The 12,169-nt window shown below is 37.8% G+C and overlaps 1 protein-coding gene across 7 annotated transcripts in view; it reads right to left on the reverse strand.

The window, feature by feature from the left end:
* The window catches only part of LOC105481639 (SEL1L2 adaptor subunit of SYVN1 ubiquitin ligase), a 137,690-nt gene that overhangs the window by 105,024 nt on the left and 20,497 nt on the right, over positions 1 to 12,169 (reverse strand). For 6 of the 7 annotated variants that reach the window (XR_011613536.1, XM_071079691.1, XM_071079693.1 and 3 more), the window contains exon 2: positions 1,714 to 1,769. The exons of the other annotated variant lie outside the window; for it this stretch is intronic. Coding sequence is in view for 4 of the 6 variants with exons in the window: in XM_071079691.1 (XP_070935792.1) it covers positions 1,714 to 1,769 (56 nt within the window). In the remaining 2 variants the exon portion in view is untranslated. The remainder of the gene's footprint in view (positions 1 to 1,713; positions 1,770 to 12,169) is intronic. 7 annotated transcript variants of the gene reach the window in all.

Below are 12,169 nucleotides of genomic sequence, written 5' to 3' on the forward strand. Positions count from 1 at the left end.
TACTCTATTTTTGTTATAGGATAACATGCATATATGGGCACTTTGCAGTAGAGGTGTTTGCAGTCTTTGGTCTTTCCACTTCTACCATCTGTGCTTGGGCCAATGGAATTGAGTGAGATATACAATCTACAAACAGGCTATCCTGGAACATTTACCCCTAATCTTTGACACAAAGGTAGTGTTTTGCTTTGTATTGTGTTTTGTTTTGTTTTACTTTCTAATATTCTGAAATATCTTAGAATAGTTCTTAGTTTTCTTTTGTCCCAGGCTTTACAAGGTTGGAAGGGGCCCATTCCCATCTTTACTCTGGAGGCCTCATCTTCTAATGCTGGGCATTGGGTGGATGCTTATGGGTCTGAGCAGCATCCTTGTTCTCAAGCGGTAAGAGGATTCCAAAGGGCATTTCAGGTGTTATTCAGCACCTGATGAAACGGATGTTCCTTCATTCTCCACTTGCCTGAAGACAAACTGAGATTTAGGTGAAGCTCCCATCTATTTCTGCTAACAATAATCCCACTGCTAATTATGGGATGTGGTAGTTATAGTGATAAGAGAGGAGCTATATTCAGAGGGGTTTAGAAAAGGTTGCAATGTACAGAGGGGTTTTTAATTTGTATTAATATTTCTCATAGTTTACTTCCTCCATTTGGATTTAAGATTTACTCATCAATTCAATAAACATTTACTGAGTGTCTACTATGTGCCAGGCACTATTCTAGTGCCTGAGGATAACAGCAATGAACACCACACACAAAACCCTTGCTCTCATGGAGTTTGTACTCTACTGGAGGGAGAGTGACAACAAATATAATAAAATACTGTACATTACATGGTGATAATTTTGAGAAGAAAAATACAGCAGGGAAGGGGTATAGAAGAAGGTGTTTGACAGGATTTGCAATTTTAGAGAGAGTGATTGTAAATTTAGTGAAGGTCCAGGGAAGGACCTTCTGAAAAGATGAAGGTGAAGGAAGGGAGCCGTATGGACATCTGGGTGCAAAGGCATTCCAAGCAGAGAGAACAGGAAAGGGGGGCACATTCTTGGGGTTTCTGAGGAACAGCATGGAGTCCAGTGTGTCTGGAAAGACGTCAAGGAGACAGTAGTAGGAGCTGATATCAGAGAAAAAAAACACACTAGGGCAAGACCATAGAGCCCAATAAGCAAGCTATTATAATGCTTTGGTTTCACTCAGTGTGAGATGGAAAGTCACTTCTTTACTTGAAATGACATATTTATAGGAGCAAATCATTGCTGGGTTGAGAATAAACTGAAAATTTGAATCCCCTACTTCCAAACTGTGCAAAGACATCATAAGATTGATAATGTTTAATAAGCATCTGTGACTTTATAAGCCAGGCTGGTCTCTGCTCTTTGTGTCTTAATATTTTGCAAAAGTAATTGCGGTTTTTACCATTCACAGTAATGGTAAAAACCACAATTACTTTTGCACCAACCTAATATTTAGGACATCAGACAGTCCACAACTTAGAAGACTCAGGCCTGATGACAGTCTTTTCCTCTCACAGTTGAGTAAGCAAATATTTGTTGAATGAATGAAAGAATAATATTGACTGAGAATTAAAAAACAAAAACAAAAACGTAGACAATAGTTAGTAATTGCCTCTTTAAGTAATTCTGAGTATCCTGAATAAAAATAGTGCCTATAGCCTAAATTTTCTATTAAAAAATGTAAAGATTTAGCAAATATTTACCTGTGTGGTGACATTTCTTTCCTTTTGTCTTTTATTATGTTTTTCTGCTCTGATAGCTGCAATATACAAAATATTTTTATAAAATTTAAAAACATTTTCTTCACTAAATACAACTTCTTGTTAAAAAAACTTCTAGAAAACTTTTAGAACTCTAAAAGTAATTGTTGACAATAATTTAGAATTTAGAGTTCCTAATGTGTTAAAAATAATTCCTTCACTGATAATCTGTAAAGCTAGAACTTGACACCAGAGACAATCTATATACTTTAATCAAGCATTCTGAAATTGAGTTAATAACATGAAAGAGTTCCATAAATAATAGAGCTAATTACAATAGTGGAAAACTTTCTGAGCTAGAAATGTATTTAATTAAATGTATCTATATAAATAAGTGTCATCTATTAATAGAAGCTATTAAAACATAGAAGAGAAAATACAACATTTTATATTTTTATAGACTCATCCATATGTCAGAGAGATACTAAAAATTAATTGAATGATACAAACATCTGAGAAATGTAGACTGATAATTATATCAGGCTTTGAAATTTGAGAAAATACCTTTCAATGAATTTTTAATGAACCAGTTTTAATACATATTTTTATAAAGACTATATATATCATGTAGAATACATGCATAATCATTGGCATGTTTTATTTTTGCACAGTGCTTGAAATTTCTTCACTTTGTTAGATAAACAAGTCTGAAAATATGAGATGACAGGGTAACACATCATAATGTTTCAACTTTACTACATTACTAGGATTGACAAATTTTCAATTGCTGTAAACAAATTTGATACATTGTAAAAATGATCAGATGTTTTGGGAAGTAAAAAAAAATTCAAATGTGTGATACATTCACATTTAACAGGCTAAAGAATTTGGCCACAAACCAATATGAAATAGTCAAAATTTTGTATTTCCAAAAAGTCAAAAGCTTTTAAGAACAGGTCATAAATTTTCTAATGTTATTTCTGACATAGTATTTATTAATTAACACAGAGTCTCACTCTGTCTGTCACTCAAGCTGAAGTATAGTGGTGCAATATTGGCTCACTATAATCTCTGCCTCCGTGTTCAAGCAATTCTCATGCCTCAGCCTCCCAAGGAGCTGGGATTACAGACATGCACCACTGCCCCCAGCGAATTTTTCTATTGTCAGTAGAGGCAGTGTTTTGCCATGTTGAACAGGCTGGTCTTGAACTCCTGACCTCAGGTGTTCTGCCTGCCTCAGCCTCCCAAAGTGCTGGGATTACAGGCGTGAGCCACTGCACCCGGCCCATTGTATTTATTAATTTGATGTTTTATTCTTTCACTGACCGATGAACTTTAGTACTTGGCAGCGGCCTCACAATTCTACGTCTGTTTTGTTTACTTTGTAATCTAGACCTTATAGGAACTGGTCCCAGATTGATACATATTTAGTCCTCTGTCAAATTAGAGAAATAACTGGCAAATTCTAAATAAAAATTAAGCTGGGTATAGTGGCTCACACCTGTAAACCCAATACTTTGGAAGGACAAGGTGGCCGGCTCCTTTGAGTCCAGGAGTTTTGAGACCAGCCTGGGCAACATAGTGAGACCCTGTCTCTACAAAAAATGCAAAAATTAGCCATCCGTGGTGTCATGAGCCTGAAATCCAAGCCACTCAGGAGGCTTAGGTGGGAGGATCATTGAGCCCGGGAAATCAAGGCTGCAGTGAACAGAAATTGTGCCACTGTACTCCAGCCTAGATGACAGAGCGAGACCCTGTCTTAAATAAATAAATATTCAAAAACTGCCTGGTGAGCAATGCATTATTAAGGCATACCAAATTATTTTAAAGATGATACATATCTAATACTATTCTATACATTAGGATTGTTCCTTAGGTTCAAGATATGGATAAGTTATATTAAATGTTATTATAAATAAAACTTTATCCCAAGTTTGTCAAGTGATTATATTGAGACCAACATCAGAGGCAATGGAGCCTCATGGTCTACCTTGTGGCCTTAAGTCAAACAGGATTATATTCTAGTCTTGATTTTGTAACTGTTTCATTAATTGTTATGATAATTAAATGAGATCATTTATATATTTAGCACAGTACTTAATACATAGTTTTTAATAAATGTTAGGTATATATAATTATTATTATTATATGGAACCTACTGCTTTAAAGGATTTAACATGCCTTCAGGATATTACATGTGAGTGCGAAAGTACTTGCAGTTTTTGCATTGTTGGAATTTGCCATTTGATATTGGAATACATTACTTAAATAAATGTGGTTATGTTATACATCATTTTAATGGGCGTTCTCACTTCACTTTTTTTTGCTTATTACTTGCTGTTTATTTTAGACTATGGAACGATGTTAGACAAAAAGCAAACTTGAGTGATTTTCTTATTTGAGTTCAAAATGGGTCGTAAAGCAGCAAAGACAACCTGCCACATCAGCAACACAATTTGGCCCGGGAACTGCTAACGAACACACAGTGCAGTGGTGGTTCAAGAAGTTTTGCATAGGAGGGCCGGGCGCGGTGGCTCACACCTGTAATCCCAGCACTTTGGGAGGCCGAGGTGGTCAGATCATGAGGTCAGGAGATTGAGACCATCCTCGCTAACACGGTGAAAGCCCATCTCTACTAAAAATACCAAAAAAAAGTTAGCCGGGCATGGTAGCAGGCGCCTGTAGATACAGCTACTTGGGAGCTACCCAGGAGGCAGAGCTTGCAGTGAGCTGAGATCGACCCACTGCACTCCAGCCTGGGCGACAGAGTGAGACTCCGTCTCAAAAAAAAAAAAAAAAAAGTTTTGCAAAGGAGACAAGAGCCTTGAAGATGAGGAGCATAGTGGCCGGCGATTGGAAATTGACAACGACCATTCGAGAGCAGTCATCAAAGCTGATCCTGTTAAAACTACATGGGAAGTTGCCAAAGAACCCAACGTCGACCATTCTATGGTTGTTCGTCATTTGAAGCAAATTGGAAAGGTGAAAAAGCTTAATAAGTGGGTGCCTCATGAGCTGAATAAAAATTGGAAAAACTATCATTTTAAAGTGTTTTCTTAACAATGAACCATTTCTCAATCAGATTGTGACCAGGAAGAAGCTCCAAAGCACTTCCCAAAGCCAAACTTGCATCCAAAAATGGTCATGGTCACTGTTTGGCGGTCTGCTGCCAGTCAGATCCACTACAGCTTTCCGAATCCCAGTGAAACCATGACATCTGAGAAGTATGCTCAGCAAATCGAAGAGATGCACAGAAAACTGCAACGCCTGAGCCGACATTGGTCAACAGAAAGGGCCCAATTCTTCTCCAGGACAAGGCCTGACCGCACATTGTACAACCAAAGCTTCAAAAGTCAAACGAATTGGGCTTTGAAGTTTTACCTCATCCGCCATATTCAACTGACCTGTCGCCAACCGATTACCACTTCTTCAAACATCTCGACAACTTTTTGCGGGGAAAATGCCTCCACAACCAGCAAGATTCAGAAAATGCTTTCCAAGAGTTTGTCAAATCCGGAAGCATGGATTCTTACACTACAGGAAAACACAAACTTATTTCTCCTTGGCAAAAATGTGTTGATTGTAATCGTTCTTATTTTGATTAACAAAGATGTGTTTAAGCCTAGCTATAATTATTTAAAATTCACGGCCCAAAACGACAATTACTTTTGCACCAACCTAACACATTAGTAGTTTAAAAGGGACTATGGCAAGTAAAACATAATTAGAGAGTTCATGTTATTAGTACTTATTAATGCTTTGCCAGTAATGTGACATCTCTCAATTATAGTATCTTTCAAAGAAAATTCCTCAACCTAATTATATTTGTGTATTAGAAATCAAACATCATGACTGGTATTATAGTCACATAAAATGTCTAGCAGTTTTTAAACTCCATTATCACAACTAGAAAAAGTAAACTAGAAAAAGCAATGTGATTTGGTAGATTCCCATTATTGCATTCCCCAAAGTACACAGAATAAAATTAGAGTTAGTATGTACAGAACGTACAGACACAGAAGTACAAAGTGTCATGTGTATTTGAGTGAGAGGAGAAAATTATAGATATTAAATGGAGTAAAGTTTATATTATACACTGGTCCAGAAAATCAAACTGTCAGTGGTCAAAGAGTAACATGAAAATTACAGGGCTAAAAGTAGTAATCAAAAGTAGGGTAAGTGTAGATAAAAGAATTAGGAAAATGGAAGGAAGCATAAGCATATAACTGAAGGAATTAACTATTCAGTAGCTTAAAACATAACATGAAGATAACAGCAATTGTTCATTATTTCCAGCAGAAGATGTGCAAGCCAAAACAGTTTTGAAACTTATTACAAGGGTGTTTATTTTATAAATTTCAGGCTTTCAGATTTTTTACCTAAAGAAAAAGAAGTTTCCATTGGCTACTAGGGAAAACATTCTGTTACAAATAATGCGTCCTACTTTAGAGTAGCTTGTCTTGTACCACTTGAGAAACATTGGTGATTGCTGGAGATCTCCACCACTGTTTTATCACTTCCTCTACAGGATGCTGAAATTCCCACAAATTCAAGCACTGCCTGTAAAAAACCACAATCTACCAGGTGCAGGAAGAAAATATTAGATCTACTTGCCTGAGGTTTTAAAAAATCTCCTTCATTATCTCTATTTTAGGGATATGTTTCATAATGCACATAATAGATCAGTAGTTCATGATCATCATGAATAAATGAATATATGTAATAGCATATACCATCAAAACTGTCTGATGCGGAGTTAGCCTTGGAAGGGGACTAAAGTTTCATTCAGCTCTAGAATTATAGCTCTAACTGTAATTTATTATATCCTAGATTCTTTAGATACTTTATCTTCAATCTCCATAACAACTCATCAAAATAGCAAGCACAGAATATCTGTGTTCTCACCAAGTGAGAATAAGTCACTTGTCCCAGGTCACAAGGCAGAGTGGTATTCATATGCAGTTCTGACTCCAGAGCTCTTCTTTCTATACTATCGCCACTCCAAACCTTACCAAAGGATTCACAATAGGTTGATTTTAAGTGGCAAGTTTCTATAATGACATAAACTCCATTTTTTAAAAAACAAAAATCTGATTTGTGCACAACATTTTATGGGACACATCAATTTACATAACATGAAACACACCATCCTATGCACACTACAGCTTTGATTTACTCCTCCCCTTCTACTGAGGTAGAAGAATTTTGAAGTGGTAGGGAAGAAGCTAGCACTACAGCCTCCTGCCTCCAAAAGAATTGTCCAGGTGGTTTTTGGGGCATGGAGGGGAAGCCCATCAGATTCATCGAAGACTTACAAGGTTTTAAAAAGTGTTGTGTTGAACAAAAGCCACTAGCTTGGGTTAAAAGACATTGAGACAGTTCAAAATGAGAAAAGGCCTCTGGGCCTTCATCTTTCCAGGAATAGGAGGCAGCATGAGACAGCTACTCAGCCACAAACATGGGCCATTTCTTATGTAAAAGAAGGATGACTCAGAAGGCAGAGCCAAGCCCAGAGGGTATTGCCAAGAGCCAAATAGATCAATACATTAGGAAACAACTTCCAGAGGGTAGAACTGGGTCCTAATTAATAAACATTGCCTGTCCCTGGAGTAGAGGAACCTTTCAACATGCACCTGGCTAGATTTCCAAATTGCCATGGACCAGTGACTCATATGTCTCTCCTTCACCCTTTCAGGACAGCAGTGTCTAATGTGGTTTTTCTGTCTCTCCAGTGTACATTGGGTGTGTGAAGGCATAGGGGAATAACTTGTCTGTTTAGTTTACAGGTGCCTTAATTAAAGAACTATACCTAAGGAACTTCATCGACATCTTGACTTCATACAGACCATGAGATCATGGATTCTGAGCTTGATGATATGATAAGATGAGACGGGTAATTTTGGGAGGATGAGATTCATGAAAGAGACATGAATCATTGAGGCCTAAGGGTGGTGGACTATTGCAGATTGTTACAACAATGGCCCCCAGGGAATCACAACTCCTTGTGTTCCCATCGCTTTGCAATGTGACTTTGCCCAGTCCTCCCATCAAGAGGTGGAGATTATTTTTTCCCACTCCTTAAGTCTGGGCTACGCTTTTGACTTGCTTTGACCAACTGAAATATGGCAGATGACACTTCAACTTCCAAGGCTAGTCCTTAGGCCTTGTAGCCTCTTTTATCCTCCTGGAGCAATGCCGTGAGACCACCATGTCCTGAAGAAGCAAGGAATAACAGACCATGTGGACAGAGAGGCCCAGCCATCCCAGCTGTCTCTGCTGACCACCAGCTGCATGAAACTGCATGAGAGTGAGTCCAGATGAGATCTGTGAAAAACCACCCAGTCAACCCACAGAATTATGAGATTATGAGGATTAATAAATCATTGTTGCTTGAACTCACTAAGTTTTGAGTTGTTAATGCAGCAATTGACAACTGAAATGATTCTGTGTTTTCAGCCTATTAGGACTTCTTGGTTCAAAAATCTCAATTCTCTGAAGCTAAGGCAGACCAATAACTAATGACAAAATAAATCATATAGAATATATTCCTAGCATTGGGAAAAGGATTAGAAGAATAAAATATCGGCCAGGCATAGGGGCTCAGGCACAGTGGCTCTCGAGTAGCAGGGATTACAGGCACCCGTTACCACACCCAGCTAATTTTTGTATTTTTAGTGGAGACGAGGTTTGGCCTCGTCTGTGTTGGCCAACACAGTGTTGTTGGCCAGGCTGGTTACAAACTCCTGACCTCAGGCGCTCCGTCCACCTTGGCCTCCCAAAGTGCTGGGATTACAGGTGTAAGCCACTGTGCCCCGCCACCAAATGATGTTTAGAAATAGTCATTTCATGTTTTCTTATTTAACCATGTGAAGAAGTTGGATAAAGTATTAAATTATTTAACCTCCATGAGCCTCAGTTTTGTATAAAATAGAAATGCTGTTCCTACCTTTCGGAGTATGTGTGAAGACAGAATAGAATCAAAGTTTAAAGTGTTTGTTGTTTTATTAAATACATGGCACCTTAATAACAAATGTAAGTTCCCCTCTCTTTCTCTGTTAGCAGATACCTTTTTTTTTTTTTTCGAGATGGAGTCTCGCTCTGTCACCCAGGCTGGAGTGCAGTGGCACAATCTCAGCTCACTCTCTGCCTCTCGGGTTCAAGCAATTCTTCTACCTCAGCCTCCCAAGTAGCTGGAACTATAGGCACATGCTACCACACCCAGCTAATTTTTGTATTTTTAGTAGAGATGGGGTTTCACCATATTGACCAGGCTGGTCTTGAATTCCTGACCTCGGGATCCCCCCATCTCAGCCTCCCAAAGTGCTGGGATTACAGGAGTGAGCCACCGTGCCCAGCCGAAACCTATCTTTTTAAAGGAAGTAGCATTAGCATCTGTGTGAAAAGCACTTCCCTTATTGAAATAAAGTGAAGAAGCTACGCTTTGTAAGCCCTGGAAGAAGCAGCTCCTGCTGAACTTTACTTTTTCTCTGGCTTTTTCTCACTCTGATCAGTGCTCCTACCCCCTTTTCCTAGAAACCTCTTTTCTTGGTTACGCTTACCACGTGTAAAACTGACTGGCATTTTCAAAACAGATTTAGTAATTCAAGAAAGAAGAAAAAATATATAAAAGGCATAGACACAGTTCAATATACACTGACACATCTCTGGTTATAATATCTCAACTGCCTTCTGCCTGGTCCCAGCTCATTCCTTTTCCTGGGAGAATTTCACAGGAACCTTTCCCTACTCGCTGGTGGGAGTGCCATCTTACTTTCAACCATATGGGGGCAACTTTCCTTCACACCTGGCTCTGTCTGGCATTAAGGGCAAGAATATAAATTCTAACTGCCGCTCACTTAAGCTCTTCCCATTCTGAAGGACACAGCTTTTCTCTTCCCCAGATCCCTGACAGGATGAGGGTGATGGGCATTATTGCCCCCAACCTCTATGCTCTGAGAACAACACCTTGGTTCCCTAGAGAGCCATCTCAGTCATACAATAATTGTAGCATCCATACAGCAAGAATTGCACGCGTAGAAAGGAGCTATTCCATTCCTCTCTTAACATAAGTGATTTACGATCATTATTTCTGCATAATTAGATCAGACCTGGATATTTCAAGGTCTCTAAATACAGATACATTTTGATGTACTGTTATACATTTGGTAATAGGCTAATGGCTTAGTTATATATATTAAGATATAGCAGATGCTCTGAAACAGTCTATAATTTAGTGTCAGTGTCTTGAAAAGATATTTTGTGGTCTTTTATTCTCTCTTCCTCATCACTTCCTTCTTCAAGTGCAAAGATAGCAAAATTTCCATAAAAACTAAAGTTACTGGGGACTAGGCTTTTATTTATTCTTTTCTGGAATAGTTCTGTTACTTATTTTAATTTTTATGAAGTTTAACTGAGTAGAGAAGGCCAAATAACTGAGCTTTGCTGAGAGTATTCCTTCCAGAAGCCTAATTACCTCCTGTAGATACAAGTAAAGAGCTTAAGAGCAACCTTGAAGGATAGTTGAGTAATTTATGCAGTGTGCCTGGCACGGTGCCTAGCACATAGCAAGTATCTAATAAATGTTATTTTATGATTAATTCTTGATTAGGTGAGAAATAATGTTGGAGAAATACAAATTATAAGTGAGAATATGTGGTGGAACATATTAACTGATGACAATATTAACTGATGGTTTTTCTTGGTACTTTTTTGTACCTGTGGCCTTTTCCCAATTTAGTCAGTGAGTTGCTCATTGCTTCAGAAAAAAAAATGATGTGATAGAAAGAAAGAAATTTTCTTGGTTGTTGGAGGAAAAGAAAGGACTTACAATCTGGACAATAGAATAAATGTAGAATAACTGGGATATAACATCAAAGTAACTGCAAGGCTTTCTGTGCTCTCTTCCCAAAATGAGAAAACATTCCTTGGACTAGGAGTAGGGAGAGAGCTAGAGAGGTAGTAAAGAGAAATTAACACTACAATAGCTTGACATCAAACGTATTAGCTTGACATTAAACAGAAATTACATTCCAATGTTGAAAAAATTGTATTTCTTGCATGCTAAAATTTATGAACTAAAATGTATAATGAATACATTAACTTAGTTAATTCTATTCATACAAAGTATGAAGGCTTTGTTAATGGTGAGTGTAAGATGTGATTATGTCCTCTAGAAATAGGGCACTAAAGCTTTTAAGCTTAGAGACACAGAGTGACTTTGGTTGAAAGGCTGAAATTTTGCAATAGATAGGTTTCCACGTAGGGTTGTGATGAAGAGTGGAAACACTCAAACTACTTGTTTTGTTGTCAGTAGTTGAAGTGGCTGCAATGTGATTAAATAGGCAGCAAGGTGGCCTGAATATATTCCTGTCATTTCTAAGTCCTAATGTCCCCACAAACTAAATCATTATTTCTCATGTGCCCCCTCCCAAGTCACCATCCTCTCTCCAATTTTCTGTCCCTGTCAAGGGGATCATCATTTTCTCAAGCTCCAAATCTTCCATCATGCTTTACTCATTCCATGCCAACATCCCCATGAACAGGCAAAACATTGTTGTGTTTGTTTTTCTTTGAATTGCACAGTTGTGAGTGGGGAGTGGGAAGAGTTATTCTCAGAACTAAATGAGATCATGGATGTGAAAGTGCTTGATATTTGCTAGCACTCAGTAAAGTTTCTTTTAATTTCTTCTGTCTGACAATTTAAGCCTTTCAATAATCCAATCTTATTTTTCTTAACCAATTTATTTCACACTACATCCTGCTCTTATTGAAGTGGTAGTATCCTCCTACCCCGTATGTACATTCTACTCATTCTCACACCCATGTATTTTACTTATTTGTGTATTTCTAATTTGGAATGCTTTCCTGTTCTTTTCCAAATATCCAATTGTTATTCATCCTTCCAGGACATGTCTTTCCTGTTTCAACATTAGAGCCGATGCCTACTATAGTTCCTGTCCTATAACAGATACTTAATACATATCTGTTAAATGACGAAATAAATTTGCTTTCCTACCTCTAGGTCTCACTGGATACTACTGCCTTCAATGACCCATCCATTCTTGGTACATCTTCAGGAAGTGGTACTCCCTTGTAACTTATGTTAGCACCCAATCATATATTGAATTTTATTCTATGGATTGTAAGATCTCTGAAGAAAGTGCTCCATCCTCTTTTTTTTTTTTTTTTCAAGTTTGCCCCTAGCACCCTGCACAGTTTCTTAATTAAAAATGTTGTTTGATTAAATGCTTTTATTATAACACAGCATGTAATTCTGCTGCTGGATCTAAAATTTGACCAAACTGCCTTTTAAGTTACAATTCAAAACTTAGAGTCGAAGAATCTCAAGTTTGGAATTGTCTTCTGACATACCGTGAAATAAAATCCAGAATCTCAAGGTTGGAAGAGAGTTGTCTCTACAACAGTGGTTTCCATTTAATTATTAAATATGGATAGATAT

Source organism: Macaca nemestrina, chromosome 15 (genome assembly GCF_043159975.1).
Source record: "Macaca nemestrina isolate mMacNem1 chromosome 15, mMacNem.hap1, whole genome shotgun sequence".
NCBI lineage: Eukaryota > Metazoa > Chordata > Mammalia > Primates > Cercopithecidae > Macaca > Macaca nemestrina.